The 21,251-nt window shown below is 42.6% G+C and overlaps 1 protein-coding gene across 4 annotated transcripts; it reads left to right on the forward strand.

Moving 5' to 3' along the window:
* Positions 1–1,200: 1,200 nt before the first annotated feature.
* LOC133538115 (ETS translocation variant 5-like) lies at positions 1,201–17,343 on the forward strand. Of its 4 annotated transcripts, none has more exons than XM_061879437.1 (13): positions 1,201–1,359; positions 2,624–2,681; positions 2,791–2,860; positions 2,940–2,987; positions 5,329–5,379; positions 11,706–11,829; positions 11,895–12,188; positions 12,367–12,671; positions 13,984–14,046; positions 15,211–15,279; positions 15,413–15,582; positions 15,659–15,766; positions 15,861–17,343. In XM_061879437.1, exons 2-13 carry the CDS (start codon positions 2,631–2,633, stop codon positions 16,089–16,091), a joined length of 1,584 nt encoding a protein of 527 aa, XP_061735421.1. In that variant the 5' UTR covers positions 1,201–1,359; positions 2,624–2,630; the 3' UTR covers positions 16,092–17,343. The 4 variants fall into 4 exon arrangements, with proteins under 4 accessions (XP_061735421.1, XP_061735422.1, XP_061735423.1 ...); XM_061879438.1 differs by having other exon boundaries at positions 15,659–15,760; XM_061879439.1 differs by lacking the exon at positions 13,984–14,046.
* Positions 17,344–21,251: the final 3,908 nt, after the last annotated feature.

Raw genomic sequence — 21,251 nt, forward strand, 5'->3', positions numbered from 1 at the left:
TCCATGATAAAGTTCACAACTTTTGCTTGCTAACAGAAAAGCCCTGCCTCTACCGGAAGTCGCAGACGATGACGTCACATGTTTGATGTCTCCTCACATCTTTACATTGTTTCTAATGGGAGCCTCCAAAAAAAAGTGCTATTCGGACCGAGAAAACGACAATTTCCCCATTAATTTGAGCGAGGATGAAAGATTTGTGTTTGAGGATATTGATAGCGACGGACTAGAAAAAAAAAAAAAAAAAAAAAACGCGATTGCATTGGGACGTAAATGTAAATGTAGTAAATGTAATGTAGTAAATGTTTTTAGACACATTTACTAGGATAATTCTGGGAAATCCCTTATCTTTCTATTGTGTTGCTAGTGTTTTAGTAAGTTTAACAGTACCTGATAGTCGGAGGTGTGTGTCCAAGGGTGTGTTGACGCGCAGTGTCTCAGGGAAGTCGACGGCAGCTTTATGGGCGTCAAAAACTCAGCTGATCTCCGGTGAGAAGCGACTTTTTACCACAATTTTCTCACCGAAACCTGCTGGATGACATTCGGTCGGAATCCATGTTCGCTGTAATCCATAGTAAAGATTCACCCCCGTGAATTTTAAACAAGGAGTCTCTGTGTGTTTGTGTGGCTGAAGGCTAAAGCTTCCCAACTCCATCTTTCTACTTTGACTCCTCCAATATTAATTGAACAAATTGCAAAGGATTCAGCAACACAGATCTCCAAAATACTGTGTAATTATGCGGTTAAAGCAGACGACTTTTAGCTGTGTGTGTGCGCGCAGCGCTCATATTTCCTAACAGCCCGTGACGTCAAGCGTCCACGTCATCATGACCCGACGTTTTCAAGAAAAAAGTCCCGGGAAATTTAAAATTACAATTTGGTAAACTAAAAAGGCCGTATTGGCATGTGTTGCAATGTTAATATTTCATCATTGATATATAAACTATCAGACTGCGTGGTGGGTAGTAGTGGGTTTCAGTAGGCCATAAAGAAATAAAGCACTGTCCCTTTAAATCTGGGGTGGAAAAAAAACCTGTGAATGAAATCAATCCATTCATAAAAATAGGTCAGTGCCGCGCTCTGATTGGCCGAACAGGGACCTCATCAATTATTCATGAAGCCCCACCTCGATTGGCTGCTTCATTGAGTGACAGGCGCAGGGGGCCAATCAGCGCTCGGGATTGTGCCTGGCGCTCTCATCTTGCTGGAAAAAGCAAGAGGAGCGTGAAGAAGACATCAGTCAACTTTTGTTCGAGGACGAGCCAACGTCGGACTGGTAGCTTACCCTTCTGCTTGGACATTAATTCCTACTCGTTCAACCTTATTTCGCCACACAGGAGACACCTAAGGACACCGGCCCAGGTAAGAAACGTTGTTATATTTAAAGCAAGTGAGCGCCATTTTAGAGCAAACATGGTATTGTTACTTTTTGCATGCATCGCGTGCAGTTACTGCGCCATGTTTCGTCCTTACAATTCATTGTGTACTGTTTTGCTGTATCAGCACAGATAAGAATGTTTGTGGGGTTGTTGTTTTTTTATGAATGAGTGGCCCCCCTTCCACGTATAGAGTTTCACTTCATTGACAAAAACAAGGGGCAGGGGAGGGGCGGGAGGCGTAAAAAGGGGGGGTTGGTAACGCCCCCAACATCAACACCCGCCCCCCTTCCCAAACATCAACACCCCCCACCCCCACTCCCCAACATCAACACCCCCGTGGGCCAAAAAGTTACCAAAGTTTGTTTTGCTGAGTGATGACGTGAACGTTACACAATGCGTGCTTTGTGGCGGCTCGCCGATGCGTTCAGGGACCACCGGTTGTTTGGGATGGCTCCATTTAGCAGCCTTGTGGTACCAACGTTTCTTGCAATAACCGAAATTTCCCCAGCCACCCGTAAATCAATCAATCAATCAATGTTTATTTATATAGCCCTAAATCACAAGTGCCTCAAAGGGCTGCACAAACCACAACGACATCCTCGGTAGGGCCCACATAAGGGCAAGGAAAAACTCACCCCAGTGGGACATCGACCATGATGACTATGAGAAACCTTGGAGAGGACCACATATGTGGGCAACCCCCCCCCAACCCCCCCTAGGGGACCGAAAGCAATGGATGTCGAGCGGATCTAACATGATATTGTGAAAGTGCAATCCATAGTGGACCAAACGTAACCGTGAGAATCAAGTCCAAAGTGGATCCCGTGAATTGCACGGTCTGAATATCAAGGTTGGAGGCTTTTAAAGTGTCAAATGTTAGCTGGGTAAGTGAACGCACCGCGTGAGTGCGTGAGTGCGTGAGTGCGTGAGTGCGTGAGTGCGTGAGTGCGTGAGTGCGTGAGTGTGTGTGTGTGTGTGTGTGTGTGTGTGTGTGTGTGTGTGTGTGTGTGTGTGTGTGTGTGTGTGTGTGTGTGTGTGTGTGTGTGTGAGTGCTATCTGCTCGGCGTCTGCAGTAATTGCCTCCAGCGACGCTTTATTCGTCATCCATTAGCGAGAGAGAGCACAAGTGAGTCATATCTGGGAGATGCGAGAGTGTTGTTGTCGGACGGAGACAACTTTGTGTGTGTGTCTTGTACGGTGTGTAGCCGCCTCACTCCGCTAACGTACATTTGTGTTACGACCCCCAGCACAACAATGGATGACTTCTACGACCAGCAGGTTCCGTTTGTCATGGTCCCGCCCAGCGTAAGTGACGCGTCTCACGCCCCCCCCCCCCCGCCCCCCCCCCCCCCCCCCAGTCCATTGGCACGGTCAGCATTCACTTCTGACTTCTTCTCCCCCCCCTCCCTTGCAGGAACCCGGCAGGGTTTTGAACGAGCGGAAGAGGAAGTTTGTGGACACTGAGCTGGCCCAGGACACGGAAGGTACGCAACGGACTTGACCACTAAGGCGAGGATTTCGACGCAGTGCCCTGATATTTTTCTGGGTCTTTCTGATTCGCAGAACTCTTCCAAGATCTCAGTCAGCTGCAGGATTTCTGGATCGCAGAAGGTGAGGAACGAGGGTTTCTACGGGTCTTCAAATGGATTTGTTGAAAATGAAAGCGGTTAAAAAAGCATTGAATGCGATGTCCACATTTTTTGGCGCCACCACATCTGGCAGCATCTGCTACCACTGCAGAAAATGGTAAATGGGTTATACTTGTATAGCGCTTTTCTACCATCAAGGTACTCAAAGCTCTTTAACACTATTTCCACATTCACCCATTCACACACTGATGGTGGGAACTGCCATGCAAGGCCCTAACTACAACACATCAGGAGCAATGGTGAAGTGTCTTGCTCAAGGACACAACGGACTTGATTAGGTTGGTAAAATGTGGGGATTGAACCAGGAACCCTCAGGTTGCTGGCACGGCCCCTCTCCCAACCGCGCCACGCCGTCCCCCCCAAAATAGATCTGCCCAGTCCTTTTATACCTGGAAATAATAGTGGATAAAGTAATTTATATTTTTTCACTAAATGTGTACTTTGTTTCCATCGAAAAAATTACAACTTTATCATCTTATATTGCAACAAATATTATATTGGCATACGTTCCAAACATTTTTTTTCTTAAAAAACACCAAAAAACTTATGATATACTTATGAATTCAAAGCAAGTTATTCATGAAATTGTACACTGTAAAAAGAAAAATTAAAAAAACTTGTCTGCTCAGTTGCCAGAACTTTACCGTAAAAATACCAACATTAGATTTTGTGGTAAAATGAAACCCAGTCATCAGAATTTTACCCTAAACTTTTGTACCGTTTTTCTGTTTGCAGTAACAGCCGTTGATTTTACAGTTAAGAAAATGTGGTACTGTTTTCCTATATACCCTAAAATGCTTTAAAACCTACGTATTTTTTACAGTGCCATGCTTTTATTTATTTTTTACAGCATATTACTGTAAAATGTTAAAAAAACAGTACCACTTTTTGGCACGCTAAAAAACTGTCAGCTCAGCTGCCAGAATTTTGACATGAATAGTATGGGGTTGTTGTTGTTTTTTTGAATTTACAGTAATATACTGTAAAACAAAACCAGTAATATTTATTGTAAAATTCTGGCAGCAGAGCTGACAGTTTGTTACTGTAAAAAAAAAGTGGATTTTCCTCTTTTTTTTTCATTTTACAGTAATATGCCGTAAAAGCACCATAATAATTATGGTAAAATTCTGCAGATGAGCTGACAGTTTTTTTTACCATAAAAAAGTGGTACTGGTTTACAGTAGTATGCTGTAAAAAAAACCACTAACTTATGGTAAAATTCTGGGAGCTGAGCCGGCAGGTTTGTTTTTTTTTACTGAAAAAAAGGTGGTGTTGTTATTTACGGTAATATGCAGTAAAACACAAATATTTATGGTAAAATTCTGGCATAAATTACTTTACAAAAAAGTGGTACTGGCATAAATTACTTTACAAAAAAGTGGTACTGATTTGTTTGTGTTTTGTTACTTTAATATGCTGTGAAAAAAACAGTAATATTTATGGTAAAATTCTGGTAGCTGAACGGACAGTGTTTTGTTGTATAAAAAAGTGGTACTGCTTTTTTTTTTTTTTTTTTTACAGTAGTATGCTGTAAATCAAACACTAATATTTGTGGTAAAATTATGGCAGCTAAGCTTGCAGTTTTTTACTGTGCAAAAAAGTGGTACGGTTTGTTATTAATTTACGGTAATATGCTGTGAAAAAACACAAATATTATGGTAAAACTCTGGCAGGTAAGCGGGCAGTTTTTTACCGTACAAAGGTGTGGTTCTGGGGTTTTTGTCAATTTACAGTAATGTGCAGTAAAATAGTAACATTTATGGTAAAATTCTGCCAGCTGAGCCGACAGTTTTTTACCTTGAAATCTAGATTTTTTTTTCAGTGTACGTGCAAAAATAATCAAATGCATCGGCAATTGTGGAATAATTGCATGAGGCGACTCCTTGTATTTTAATATTTGTGTATTATTGACTGTTACAAGCGGCCCTCTAAGGGCAGTCATAACCAAGATGTGAAAATAAGTTTGACACCCTCGCACTAGAGTAACAGTTCATGTAAACTTTTCAAAATATTGACTTACAGTGTACATACAGATGTAGTTTTGACTACATATTATAACTACCTGCAGTCAGTTCTAAGTAGCATTAAAAATGCATTCATTTAGATTTGTTAAAGCTGCTGATGCCCTATAAAATGCTGACTGGGAGCTCTGAGGTTGAACATTAACATGGTTGTGAAGTGTTTCTAACTTTTTGTGTTTTGTGTGGAGCAAAGTCCTGAATGTAGTGAAAATCTGCTGAGCGACAAATTTTTTGTTGTTGTTTTGTGCGTTAACCTAGTTCCTCCATCTGTGTCATCCACAGCCCAGGTGCCGGACGACGAGCAGTTTGTTCCAGACTTCCAGTCGGATAGCTGTAAGTAGTCTTCCTTCATACCGGGGACGTGCGTCTGCTGTGTTGGAAAAAAAATAGATGATAACACCACATAAATATGAATATTTGTTCATTGAGCTGTTATAAACGCAGGTTCTCTACGGTTGCCGTCCTATGAAGTAAAAATGGCTGATTTTGCACATTTACCAATCAGTTGGTAACTAGGGATTGCCGATAGGGCCCCAAATCTATATTGCGACATATATTGGAGCCTCTTGTAAAAACAATACATATATTATATGGCATATAAATGATAATGGAACCATTTCATAACGGTTTACAAAGGCTGCATATGTACGCACTAACATATTACATTTTTTTTCAAAACATCAATCTACTTCATCAATTATTGTTAATATCTGATTACTTGCTGTTTGAATGTGGCTGTTAAAATGTAATAAAAACGTATTCTTCTGTTCTAACAATACTTGACTTTAGCTTAGAGCAATACTACACATTTGCGTATCAGTGCAATACCAAATAGTTACAGGGGCCGCATTGGTCATATCCATCCATCCATCCATCCATTTTCTACCTCTTGTCCCGTTCGGGGTCGCGTGGGGTCCTGGAGCCTATGTCAGCTTTATCAATGTTCATAATTAGTCCGGTTTTCCCCTTAATATATGTGAATGCAGCGCGCCGCCAGAGCATTTTTATTACAGCCACACCTTGAAAATAGGTGGGTTTTGTTACTTGAAAAAAAATTTAAGTATCGTAATATAATAAATTGTAGCCTCCAGAAGAAATCACACAAAGTCCAGCGCTATTTTTAACTTTTATTACCAATCTTATGATAACAAACGGCACAATTCTAACAGGTTTTAACTCCCGTGCAAGCACTTCCCCGGACACACAGAACACTTCCTTATTCTCCACCAGCCACTTTTCAGGCACAGACTGTTTACAAACATGGGATAAACTGACATCAAACCACACGAACATAAAACATTAAAATTAGCTAGTTGTTACGGTAGGAATTGATATATATATATAGCCTATTACTTGCGCTCTATTGACAAGTGATGTACCAAAAACTTTACCACCAAAAAAAGACTGATCACCGAAAACCGCACTACCGAAACTGGATGTAAACAAAACGCAGGCCATTGTCTGGAACGTTGTCTGCATATCTGTGATGTGAACATAATTTGGATATATAATGCAGACATACCTGCATTATACACTGCACATCTACAAAATGTGAAAATATTAAAAGGACAGTGGCGGCTTTTAAGAAGAGAAAGTGAAACTAGAGTGACTGCGCCAAGCAAGTGTGACGTCATGCTCGCTGCAGCCTCTTAAGTCAGGGACATGGAGGGACAGAAGTAGGGTTTCTAAACCCGACTACATTCGATAATGACACCAGAAGAAGATGCTACATTTGTTGCTAAGTGTTTTAATAAAGAAAAGTCATTAAAAGTCTGTAAACACTTGAAAAAATCTCAAAAAAGTACCTTGTACAAAAAGCAGCAACAATTGAAAATATGGCAAAACAATAACAAATGTTAAAAATAATTAATGAAAACAGAGTATTAAATGTAGGTAAATATATTTTTTGCTTTTTTAAATAAAAAAAATAAAAAAATCACATCGGAAATTACTTGATGTTATTGAGACCAAGGCCCCACCACAACAGGTATGTTGGCAGTTTAGGGAAAACCCTCTAAAGTGGTTAATTAAATAATTACAATTGTGATAACTGCAATCCGACAATATCACTTATCATTAAAATTTCCCTTTATTCTGTTTCATTTCATTAAAAAAAAATGTATACTAAAGTCAATAGTGCAAAAAAATAAAACAAAAGCAAAAACACTATGGTCTCTTATATCCCGAGTTTGTAAACAATAAAAAAACGACCAAAAACTATTTTGTGTAGTATCAACCTTATATTGATAGTATGCTTGGTATTGTTGCTGTCAATATTTATATCGATCCGCCCACTCAGGTTTACTTTCAAGAGCTTAGCGGTTAGCTATGCCTTTCTGTATCCGTCTATGGTGTATAGGGTAGCATGTTTAGCTACTCCTTGTCCTCCAATGATAATGGTACGTACAGGACTGTCTCAGAAAATTTAAATATTGTGATAGTCCTTTATTTAATGTAATGCAACTAAAAACATGAAAATGTCATACATTCTGGATTCATTACACATTAACTGAAATATTGCAAGCCTTTTATTATTTTAATATTGCTGATTATGGTATACAGCTTAAGAAAACTCAAAAATCCTATCTCAAAAAATTAGAATATTTCCTCAGACCAAGTAAAAAAAAAAGATTTATAACAGCAAAACAAAATCAAACATTTGAAAATGTAAATTAATGCACTAAGTACTTGGTTGGGAATCCTTTTGCACGGATTACAGCATCAATACGGCGTGGCATGGAGGCAATCGGCCTGTGGCATTGCTGAGGGGTTATGGATGCCCAGGATGCTTCAATAGCGGCCTTTAGGTCATTTGCATTATTGGGCCTGGTGTCTTTCAGCTTCTTCTTCACAATAACCCACAAATTCTCTATGAGGTTCAGGTCAGGGGAGTTGGCAGGCCAATGGAGGACAGTAATGCCATGGTCAGTACACCAGTTACTGGTGGTTTTGGCACTGTGGACAGGTGCCAGTTCATGCTGGAAAATGAAATCATCATCTCCATAGAGCTTTTCAACAGATACAGCTTCAATAGCCGTATTCCCATGGTCAAGCCACTCCTGAACTCTAGACAACGGAAGTTCCGTCAGTCAGCAATGGTTTGGGGAGCCATGTCAGCTGCTGGTTTTGGTCCACTGTGTTTCATCAAGTCCAGAGTCAATGCAGCTGTGTACATGCTTCCATCTGTTGTAAAGTACTGAGTGCATAAATTGACATTTTAAAATGTTTGGTTTTGTTGTCATAAATCTTTTTTTACTTGGTCTGAGAAAATATTCAATTTTTTTGAGATAGGATTTTTGAGTTTTCTTAAGCTGTATGCCATAATCACCAATATTAAAATAATAAAAGGCTTGCAATATTTCAGTTGATGTGTAATGAATCCAGAAGGTATGACATTTTCATGTTTTTAGTTGCATTACAGAAAATAAAGGACTTTATCACAATATTCAAATTTTCTGAGACAGTCCTATATAAGAAACTGTTTATTGATGATTAGGGATTCAGAAGCTACAATGTAAAGGGACCTTAGCCGCTAACATGTATTATATTATAATAATTTAGTATTACTGTATGTATTACAACTGCTTCGAGCACATTTCAAGTTTGTAAAAAGTCTTTGCCTCGCTGTACGTCACTGCCGCTTCCTAAATGGGAGGTTTTTAACGTTCCTATTCTGCAAGTGAAGCTAACTCAAGTCGAGGTCACTCCTCCTTTGTTCGAATGTCTTAATCCCGACGAGGACACACACCATCCTTTGTGCTCGGAAGTCCGCTTTGAGGCTCATGTGCGCCCACTCTCTCCCTCTCCACCATTTTGAGTTTAATCAGCCGATTGGCATGGGGCGTCACATGAGCCAAACCTCCTAATCTAATTTCACACTTTCCCGCACCCGGTCTAGATTACAGCAGAAAGGGCTGTCTCTCGCCCCGATCACCACAAATAGTAATTATGTGTACATACAGTATGTATATGTCTGGAGGATGCTAGCGTGTGGTTGTCTTCATCAGGGACGTGTGCCTGTCATTCACCAAGGCTGCACTGAGTCTGTGGTGCAGCCGTCATGGCCGCCGCATTAGTAAAGGGAGTTTGATTATCTGAGAGTGCGATGAAGGACTTGCTGACAGTGGTGGCCGTTGCCAGGCTGCAAGCTTCCTCGCTCTCGCTTTCACGCGTATACAAAGCCAGATTTGAAGATGAGACACTGGCTTGATGTACAAAACAGAAAAGTACTGACACACAACCCTAGTTCTTCATCTTGACTCAAATTATTCATTTTAGCAAAACTTCTTCCATCTTAGTACGCAGTCACTTATCTCCACGTACCTCCGACCAGCTGAATGACATCAACACAGGAATTTTGTTGTCGATTGACGTTTGATGTAGGTGTTTGATGTAGGTGTTTGACATAGGTGAAGTTGTTTGATATCGGTGTTTGACGTCAATGTAGGTGTTTGACGTCAACGTAGGTGTTTGACGTCAACGTAGGTGTTTGACGTCAACGTAGGTGTTTGACGTCAACGTAGGTGTTTGACGTCAACGTAGGTGTTTGCCGTCTACGTCGGCGTTTGACGTAGGTGCTTGACGTTGGTGTAGGTGCTTGACGTTGGTGTAGGTGCTTGACATCGCCGTAGGTGCTTGACGTCGGCGTAGGTGCTTGACGTCTAGTAAGTTCAAATTTGCAATTCAGAACACTTTTCGAACAGAACCATTTTTTTATAGAAATAACTTCCTAAATTCAGTGTCAACTAAAGGGGCACTTGTTTCAAGAGGAACTGCACTTTTATTTTTCGCCCATCGTTCACTATCATGAGAGTGAAGAAGACATAAGGTGTTTTGGGGTTTTTTTGCATTCTAATTTGTAACAATTGGCTCATTATTGGTGGCTAGCAATGCAGCTAACGGGAGCAATCCATTCTGCCTCTAAATCAGTTTAAAAATGCATTAAAAAAACGCCAACAATACTTCATTTACGTTCCTTAACCAGTATAATAACCAAGATGTAGCGACCTTGTTATTGTATGAGCGAATTCTGAGGAATTTTTTTTCTAGCGTAGTAACACGTCAAAATGCTACGGCTTTAGCCATGAGCTAGCTACTCGTCAACAGCTAAATGGCTTTTGAATGTGTAATGCACAACAAGATCCGATAAGACAAACCAATCTGAACTGAATGAAAAAGATGAACACATATATTAAAGTATCTGTAAAGTATTAGCCCTTATTTCATGTTTTGTTCATACACAAGTTTGACAGTGTATATACTGTAGTAGTAATAACAAACATGACGTGTTGCCTGTATGATTAATATTATAGTGACCCACTTGATGGACAGTTGTCTGTTTGGTCGAGCCGGCCAAGGAAATTTTTTCCAGTTGATTTTGGAAAAAAACGCCATTAATATCGGCAAAGCTTGGCTCCAAGCTCCATGTTTTCAGCGTCAAGTCACGCTGACCTCAGTCTCGGCTTCCTTCTGTTCCAATGTTTCACTCTCTGTTTGTGCTCGCTTTATATAACCAGCAGTTCATCCTCAGTATATTCAGCTTCAGAAAGATAAGGTTGTGAATCCTCATTTGTTCAAAAACAATTGTCTTTGTTGTCTATTACCAAGTTTGCCAAGATTAGAACACACATGCATTGATTTTATAAGTAGAAACACACATTTGTTGCAGGAAGTCGGAAGTGTGTTGCTATGGGAACGGAAATAAATCCGTTGAGGAAATAAGTTCCAGCATTGCTTAAAATTACCAAAATATGGTAAATGTTGTACATATTACATATTATGAATGTCTGTTACTACATTTATAAATACTATGTACTTGCAGTGTGTATATAAAACCTTGATGGAGGGTTTTGAAGTTGTTTTAGAAGGCATTGAAAGCTACAATGGTGACTCCTATTAGCCACAGCTTGCAAGTATTTTTTTATCATCTTTAGAATTCTTAAAAAGAGACATTAGGAAAAATTCTAAAAAAAAAAGTGCAGTTCCCCTTTAATAAGAGAAATAACATGGTGGATTCGATGGGTCGTTTGACATGGACAGTGTGTCGACAATCTCCTGGTTGTAGATTCAACTGCACTTAAACTGTGGGAGTTTTGTGACTATCAGGTTTACTTCCTGGTGGGAGAAAAGGTGACATGTTCAGGTACTTTTGTGCGTGTAGTTGGAGCACGGGGCTGCATGTCTGAATAGCATACGAATGCTTTGCATCATTTAGGTTGCAAGAAAGCTCTTTTCCCCAACATTAAACATGAAGAGTGTACACTCAGCCTTTGTTTGATCATCTGTGCTCCACCGACCCCTTTCATCGTCTACTCGCCTCCCTTGCTGCTCACTATCTAGTTTCTTCCCTGCTATTATGCAGGGCATTGGAACCCGCAGTCAGCCACGGGTTTATGTCTGTCCTAATAGGATCCAGACGTGAGGTTTGATGGATTTTGTGTGTCTGGTGCAGTTTGTGTCACGGCGACAATAGCAGCCGTGGTTGAGGCGGTATGATACATGACTGGTAAGTGGTCAGATGAGGGAATGCATACATTGTCCAAGCATCATTTTACTCCCCCGAAAGTGATTAAGACAACGGTTGCACTTCTACGGCTTCAATTACAAAGTGTCGGAAGTATCTGAACTTCATCTTATATTTTTCTTTCCCCTTTGCCCAGTGATGTTCCATGGCCCACCACCGACCAAGATCAAGCGTGAGCTGACAGCCTCCAAAGAGCTTTCCCCCTGCCACCAGAACAGGAGTCCCATGCCGTACGAAGAGAAGTGCCTTTACATCAACAGGTACAAGATGGTTGCTGCTATTTTAGGAATTGTTGGATTCCTAACTGCGTGTTCCTCAAACTCAGTGCCTGCGACGGGAAGTCCACCCCCACGTTCAAGCCGTTAACCCCTCCCTCCACGCCGGTGTCTCCATGTGGCCCAGCAGGAGCGCATCGCCTCAGTGAGCAGAGTCCTCCTCGCCCAAATGTAGCCAGCTTGCCCGCTGGACCGCGTCCGGTTCATGTTCAGCGACAACAGCATCCCCACCCACAGAGCACAGGCCCACGCAACCAGCCGGCACATCCGGTCCACAGCCCGTCATTCGCCGTGCCGTGTGCGCCGATCGGCCAAGATGCCAACAACTTCACGCCAGAGCACAGGTGAGCATTTCTTTTTAGGTAAACCAAGAGTAGCGGATGCTGGCTAGTAATGCACTGCTCGAATAATTCACAGAGAAAGTGTTGAAGTTGGTTCAAGTCAGCGTTATGTGAGACTATGTCGACACGTCTGTGACAATGTTGTGATCTGGGATCTGTTACTTTCTCCCACTATCCTCAGGTTCCAGCGGCAGATGTCTGAGCCATCTCTACATTTCCCCCCATCAGACAGTCAGCTGCACACCCACTTCCTTCCCCAGGCACCCAGCAGCAACCGCAACAGTCGACCACACGAGGGCCGCCCGCTGTACCACCGGCAAATGTCCGAACCCTTGGTCGCTGCCTCCCCTCACGGTTTTAAACAGGAACTCATTGACCCAAGATACACTGAGCACGGCGTCCCCAACCCTCCAGCTCCCCCACGCCAGTCTGGGTGCCACCTGATGGACATCAAGCAGGAGCCCCGCGATTTCTGCTTCGATTCCGGTAAGTGACGTCTTACAATTGGTTCATTGAGCCAGGTACTGTGCAGCTGGCCCGAGGTAGGGAATGTGCACATCCTATTTGTTCAGGCGTCTGACATTTTAGTGCAAGTTTTAGCACTTAGCAGAGGCACGGCAGCACAGGTACTCCTTTCACTCTCGCACTGTCCGACTTTAATCTAAACGTTCCTCCCGAGTCACGCCAGTCAAGTAAAAGTGGGTCTTTCAGCTCAGCGTAAGCCTCCAAGGGCAAAAAGTAAATGGGTCACTCACTCAGGTGGCTAGAAGCTCCTCACTGAGCCTACCTGGAATAGATTGAGTCCAGAAATCCTCAGAGGACTTGGTGGCCTGTAAGGTAGTTGATCATAAAAGACAGGGAGTCAAACATTTTCCAGTCTACCTTTTTTTAGTGGAGGAAAAAAAACCTTCAAGCAATGATGAAAGAGAATGTGGTCACATGGTACAAATCAAACAAGCTACTGGCTGTTGTCCTTCTGACGCCCACACAGCCAGCTGTTCTCCCTGCTCCACAATATTATGTCCTCTTCTCCTGAAACGCTGTAACTTTGGCTGGGGGAAAAGCCAACAACGTCATGTACTCTCATTCCTTTTCTGCACTGGCTGGCCTGGTGGTGATGTAATGACAAATCCTCTTAGGTTCTTATGGCCTTTAAGTACCTACGTCACAGGGGGCTATCATCTGGAGCTGGGCAGAGGATGTCCACGTCAGGGATACTAGCTTGAACTGCAACCAAAAAGCAGAGATTTACAGCATCGTTTGTCTTTCCTTGCGTCCACGTTCGAGTCTCGCTCAAGGTTGATCTCTGTCAATCTTATCAGGTGACAGCCCACTGAATGAGGCACAGTGGAATTGCGGATGGCATGCAGAAAAAATGGAAACCAGGCCCTGAAGCCCCCAGAGGGGACAGTCGCTGTAACTTGATTATCATTGAGATTTAACACAGCAGCCATAGTGCTAATCCTGTTTAAAGGCTTGCAGAGCATGAGTGGGCAGTGCAGTGCTACTTGGATCTGGAACACTCGTGTGTGTGTGCGGTAGGGGTGGGGGCAGTTGCCGCTTAATATGACCCAGTAGTGAGACAGTAAAGCCGCCATCATTACCAAGGCACTGATCTTTATCAACATGAAGCCAATCCCGCAAATCAAAGATGCTATTTCAAGTATCTTTATGCGCACAAGTCCAAATATATCTATCAGCTGCGAGGTGGATTTTGATGTGAAGCACATTTGACATGACAGAAAAGGCTGGGCTGTCTCTGGTCTAAAATTATACTTCCACCGTCTTTGTTTTGCAGAGGTGCCCAACTGTCACTCATCATTCGGGAGAGCGGGGAGCTTCTACCAAAATAACCATGAAAGTACGTTTTTGTTTCTCTCTCTCATATCTGGCGGGTTACAGGTGTTTTCGTCGGCAAGGCATTTGTGGCCCTTGAGTCGAAATCAGGACAAGTGACTGGCATGTTAGAGAGGGGCGGTCAGCAGGATTTTTAACGAGCAGTCACTGCTAGTGATGTTGCTGCTATTAGCAACCGAACCTGAACTCAAAACACTGATACCTCAAACCAGCCATGCCCATTGAAATTAATTGAAATCCATTTAATTCGTGCATGGGCCTCCAAAAAAAGGCCCTTTTAATGTATAACATGCTTTTCAAAAAGAAAACTAACTTTTAGATAATAAATATTGTTTAAAAATCATACAATAGCATTTACTACAAACTACAGTAGTTTTGTGAAATAATGTAATATTTAGCATTTACCTTGGCGAGCAAACTTTTGTAGGTATCTCCCATAAGCTGTTTCGCTGTCCTGTAACAATAAAAATGAACTGTTGGTTAGAAATCGGATAGACTTTATCCCACAAGCGGGAAAATATGTGAAAAGCACCAAAAAGCAGCACAGAAGTCGCAAAAGTGCCACTCCTTTTGCGCAGTCCTGAAGGCAAAAATGGAAACACAAGAGCACAAAGCTCCTGCAACCAGCAGCCACTTCAGCAACGCCATCTTGGTGTGACGGACCATAGGTCAGAGTTGACAGCAAGCTGTGTTTGCGTACCACATTTAATGCTTGATTGTCAGTCATTGAGTCAGGACAAGACAGACCAAACTAAAACACTTCAAACACTGCAGAATCTCCACATTTCATGGATAAACTGTCTTTTTGGATATTTTTGGCTGCATGCCCCCGAGGCCGGCTGCGGTTTTTGTGATGCGGACTGACGGTGCTGTCGTCGGGCTGATTTTACCTGTCGGCTAACCAGTAGGACATGTTTTTAATGGATTGTTTGATTCGGTCATTCACTTCTTCTCCTTCGCAATAACTTTCTCAGTTGCCGTGGCAAGATTTTTTTTTATCTCTGGCTGTGGGCTGTACACAATTACTTTTTCTACAAACTATGAGGAGGATTGCAACTTAAAGCATAACAAAAAGCAGAACGACATCTGGTATCTCAAAATACTCATAAGTTGGGAGACACGTAAGTTGAGGTACCACTGTACTCACAATAAACCTATTTTCTTTCAGGCTTCTCCTTCGACAGAGATCCTCAACTCTACTTTGACGATACCTGCGTCGTACCTGAAAGATTAGAAGGTGAATTTGTTGGACTCGTCTATTATAGAATCCTCCAAGTCAAGTTGACACCAGATGGTCTCACCACACTGTGGCCGTGGCGCGGTGTCCACTGAGCACCCAAATTCATCCTTTTTCTTCTCAAACTGATTAGGTAAAGTGAAGCAGGAGCCGTCCATCTATCGAGACGGACCCCCCTACCAGCGCCGCGGCTCCCTACAGCTCTGGCAGTTCTTGGTCACTTTGCTAGACGACCCGGCCAACGGCCACTTTATCGCCTGGACTGGTCGGGGAATGGAGTTCAAGCTCATCGAGCCAGAGGAGGTTAGTCACTTGGCCGCTGCTCTTTTCATGTGAAAGACAAAAGTATAGATCCAGTTTGTAACGTTCATCTCTGAAGGTGGCTCGCCGCTGGGGGATCCAAAAGAACAGACCAGCTATGAACTACGACAAGCTTAGTCGCTCTCTTCGTTACTACTACGAGAAGGGCATCATGCAGAAGGTAAAGGCAGGTTAACCTTTTTTCCGTTTCTTTTGAAGTGTCCTCAATATCACATGTCTTGAGTGATATTTTAAGAGGCAAACCTTTTTGTGTTTCTCAGGTGGCTGGCGAGAGGTATGTGTACAAGTTTGTGTGCGACCCCGAGGCCCTTTTCTCCATGGCCTTCCCGGACAACCAGAGGCCCAACCTGAAGGCCGACCTAGACGGCCTGCCAGGCCTGGACGAGGACACCGTGCCCCTCACCCACTACGAGGAGAACACTCCCTATCTGCTGGACAGCGGGGAGCATTGTCTAGCGAGCTTGCCTTTCGTGGACGGTTGTGGTTATTGAAGCACAGAGCAGCCTCCTGGCGCTCGGCACACACAAACATGCAAAGTCTCTAAATGGCAGACTCTTTCAATTCAGACATTGAACTGCTGGTTGGGTCGGAGGAACCTAACGTGGATCCTGGCTGGCTTACGGACCTAAAACCCATCCATGGCTAAGAATGGACGAGGGTACGATGAAACTCAACGACGAAAGCCCTCGAGACTTCTGAAAGTTTGTAGAAGAACATGATTCTTGAATCTGGGTCAAAAGTGCAGATTTTGTGATTATTATTTTTTTGTGACAATCTAAATTCTAAATGCAGCACTATTCCGTAGTTGCCTAACAATACTTCTTGCGTGTCTGTTTTAATGTTACTGCATCTGGACTGAAAGATGAATGACAGCTTTGACTTGCACACATGCTTTCAAGCATTCATGTACATATGATTATGGGTTTTTCTGTAACGAGACCAGAGGATTCTTGGAAATATTTGTCGGTCTACTGTTAAGTTGTTGTGCTCTTTAAATTATCCTCCCCGTGTAAGAGATTGTATCCCTGCCCCCACTTTGAAGACCTTTGGTACGATGCCCCAGCCGGTGTTTGATTGTTCCATTTTAAAACTATCTAAAATTCAAAAGAGATGCATATGCAAGTACATACTGTATTTCCCAGCCGAGAGACATTTTTATACATTTCCTTATTGATTTTCTGTCTCTCTTAATGCGCTGGTATGGCAAGAGCACCATGGCGTTGCATGCAGGGTAAATGTATAAAAGCTGGTTTTTCAGCTTTGACTCAGTGACTTTGCATGGCCTAATCACTCAGCTGACATATTGCTTTACCGCCTTGGGGTTAACATTTGCTTTAAACTTAGTCTTTACTCTGAACAAGGGCAACATTAAACTTCTATAAAGATTATATATTTTTGCTATAAGGCTGCAGTCCATGCTTGAGTTTAATGTATCAGCTTTACAGTTCTGCCTCTAATAGGGCTGTAACTGTTGTTTTTTTCCTAAGAAAAAACATCAAATATCATGACGCACTCGCTGCAGATTGATTCGCTTGCTTCTGCGAACAGATGGATGACAAGATGTTATCTCGCTTGCAAACGAGGCGTGTAAAAGGCCAGAGTTCCAGCAAAGGCCACATTATGGGATGGATGCCAGGCAGGGCGCAGAAACACTCTGCGCTTGTATAGGCTTCATCAGACTCCTCACATTGTGCTCCTTCTGATCATGTGTACTAGCTCCAATAAACACTCCTCTATGCTTAACTGCGTTCCTGCTACTTCTCAAACCTCTACCTCCGTTATTGCCGGGAGTTTGAACTTGCCTGCGAGTCACCTGCTTTTCTTTTTCATAGGTGAATGATTACACCACGTCCCTTTTTAGAAATATTCACGTGTGCTAAGAGCCACTAAATGATTCAATTAAACAAACCAAATAAAAAAAAACAATAAAGCAAACTTGGAGACACTCAACTTTGTTCACAATTCTACGTCAAAAAGATACAAACTACTTCCTCATGAAGCTGAGGTATGCTGGACAGTGAAACTCCCATCCTTTGTGGTTTCTACAGAACGGTGTGGTACAGCAGTTGCACGGTTTAAGACAGGAACTGCAGAGGGGAGAAGACCATGGGGAGCAGCTTTCTCACCACCACAGACATCTTCATCGGCAGATGCACCACCCTAAAATCTGAACCTTCCTCACTGTGGTAGTGTCTCTGCTGTCTTGAAGTTCGGTTCCTAGTAGGGCCACCTATGAATAGAATAGAATAGACTTTGTCATTATATTTGCATATAATGAGATTAAGGACTCCAATTTAAGGTGCGGTAGTGGAAACAACTATGGGCTAAAAATAAATTACACGGTTATAAATTATGGCGGACCGGTCTGGCACCTAGTGGTATTAGGACCACAACCCGGCTAACAGGGCTTTTGTAAAACTCAAGAAACGTCAACCCTCAGGAACCAGCGGCCTCTGCGTCTGTGGTATATCAGCGACAAGCAATGTCGCCGCCTTCGCAATGGAGTGAGGTTGCGTTGCTTTGTGCAACCGCCATTGTTCTGCGTGAGATGGGTGCAACCTTTCCTCCGACTTCAAATGCAACCGCAAAGCCTCGTGCAGTCGTGCAGGTTTTACAAATTGCGACAGTCTACAAGGAGGACTTCAAGCAGAGGTGCAAATCGCTCAACAATGACAAAAAATCAGCCGATGCAGAAAGAGGGTTCTCTGCATCGCCACCATGTACGTTCTATCTTGGATCCCTTCTCCTCAGGCAAGAGTGCAAAACATCCAGAGTAGGACCACCCGACTGAGGAAGAGCTTATTTTCAAAAACGCAGATTTTTCGAATGATCTCAAATGTGTCTTTCCAATATTGCTGACACACTTGTCTAAGTGTGTTAATCAACACTTGTGCTTTGTCAAGCTCCTCCATTCACTTTACAGATGTGTCGACATGCAAATGGGACAGCATGATCCCATTTATCAACAATTCCTGGTGCCCACTTGCACTCACTCTTGTGCAGTGAGTAATTGCCACTGTCCAAGTATCATGGGTGAAGTCAAGCAGACCCTGGCGATATGATTGCTGTGGAAGATCTACTTTGCAAAAGAGGCTATTGTATTGACACTAAAGCCAAGGTCCATGGTGTGGTGAAGGACAGCCAGTTGGCTGGGCCATGTCTCAGGAACTGTTCCGCCAAGGTTCAAGTCCTGGGCGGAACAGAAAAGGCAGGGATTCAACCAGGCGGGTTACTCGGGCAGGAACCAAAATAACCGTTGCTTGTTTGGCCCCCTAAGCCCCACACTACGGCCAACCTTGTGATGCGATAAAGGTTCTGATCCATTTAACATTGTTATTGTCGGGGTGATGGATGACTCCCAGCAACTCAAACAATGGATGGTAAAAACACCACTTTAACTGTAAATCCATACATACACGATTACAAAGCACTTGATTCATGGTGCTGGGTCTGCAAGAAAGTGGATATACATCACCAGCACACGACCGCTTGAATTATTGATCCTTGTACGAGAACGAGCAGCTGGAGCGTTATTGTGGTTTCTGCTTGAACTCTTCTCACATGCACACGCGTGCCACTGTCTGTTCTAATTTGGGTGCGCTTTACATCTGCAAGGAAAATGTTGAAATTCAGTTATTTGTGTGACATTTGACATTACATTGGTACTGATTCTGAATAGTAACATCTCTGCTTGCCTTTGTCACCAATAATGTACACACACCTTATTTTGTCTTTACAGACCGCTGCCGCCCTCTAGTGGATGTTTGAAGACAAACAGTAAAATGCATTTTTATCATAAAACTATGATTACTTGTGTTTATTTATGAGGGATTATTCTGTCCTCTCAACCCTGTTTTTCCTACATGCTTAAAAGCTTAGCATCATCTTTACATAACACTATTTTCTCACAATCTTAGAAGAGCAATGACAATTGTACAATTATGAACGTTAATAGTCACGACTGTGATTAGAGTGTCCGCACTGAGATCGGTAGGTCGAGATTTCAAACCCCAGCCGAGTCATACCAAGAACTATAAAAATGGGACCCATTACCTCCCTGCTTGGCACTCAGCATCAAGGTTTGGAATTGGGGGTAAATCACCAAAAATGATTCCCGGGCACGGCCACCGCTGCTGCTCACTGCTCCCCTCACCACCCAGGGGGTGAACAAGGGGATGGGTCAAATTCAGAGGTTCTTTTTACCACACCTCGTGTGTGACTATTATTGGTACTTTAACTTTTGAATTATTTTTTTAAGACTGGAGGTGTAAACCATTTATGAATGCTTTGTTTTTTTTGTTTTGTTACGAAGCTAAAGGCCTACTGAAACCCACTACTAACAACCACGCAGTCTGATAGTTTATATATCAATGATGAAATATGAACATTGCAACACATGCCAATACAGCCTTTTTAGTTTACTAAATTGCAATTTTAAATTTCCCGTTAAGTGTCGTGTTGAAAACATCGCGGTATGATGACGCGTGCGTTTGACGTCACCTGTTGTAGCGGACATTATTTTCCAACCTGATCCAAGCTATAAGTAGTCTGCTTTAATCGCATAATTACACAGTATTCTGGACATCTGTGTTGCTGAATCTTTTGCAATTTGTTCAATTAATAATGGAGAAGTCAAAGTAGAAAGATGGAGGTGGGGAGCGGTGTATTGCAGCTGCCTTTGGCAACACAAACACAGCCGGTGTTTCTTTGTTTTAAATTCCAGAAAGTGAAGCTTTACTATGGAACAGAGCGGTCAAGCGAACATGGATCCCGACCACATGTCAACTGGCAGGTTTCGGTGAGAAAATTGTGGTAATAAGTCGGCTCTAACCGTAGACATCAGCGGAGCTTGCGTCGTGCTGCAGCTGCGTGGCTTCCCTCAGAGACACTGGCGGTCACCACACCTGTGGACACACCCCTCCGACTTTCAGGTACTATATAATCTCACTAAAACACTAGTAACACAATAGGCAAATAAGGCATTTTCCAGAATTATCATAGTAAATGTGTCTAATAACATCTGAATTGCTCTCACTTTACTTCTATTTTCTTTTTCTAGCCCTTCACTCTCATTATCCTTATCCACAAATCTTTCATCCTCGCTCAAATTAATGGGAAAATTGTCGCTTTCTTGGTCCGAATCGGTCTAGCTGCTGGTGGCTATGATTGAAAACAATGTGAGGACGTCACGCCACATCGTTTGCTACTTCCGGTACAGGCAAGGCTTTATTAGCGACCAAAAGTTGCAAACTTTATCGTCAATGTTCTCTACTAAATCCTTTCAGCAAAAACATGGCAATATCGCAAAATGATCAAGTATGACACATAGAATGGACCTACTATCCCCGTTTAAATAACAAAATCTAATTTCAGTAGGCCTTTAAACTTCCTTTAATAATAGGGGTGGGCAATACTGAAAGTTTGGGACTTTATTCGATACCATCAGAAGGCTTGACAAGAACGATACCTCCACTGATACTTTTTACTGGAAATGTGTTTAAGACGTTATTAAGATCATGAATTTGAGACGATTATAATGAAACTGAAATACAATTCCAGGTAAGCTACATAAAAAAAGATCAAAATTAACTCGTAGTATCCCTTGCTGTATTCCAGTATCGATATAATACTTGGATCGCTTCTCCATTGCC

This window comes from Nerophis ophidion, linkage group LG19, assembly GCF_033978795.1.
Source record: "Nerophis ophidion isolate RoL-2023_Sa linkage group LG19, RoL_Noph_v1.0, whole genome shotgun sequence".
NCBI classification, from domain to species: Eukaryota; Metazoa; Chordata; class Actinopteri; order Syngnathiformes; family Syngnathidae; genus Nerophis; species Nerophis ophidion.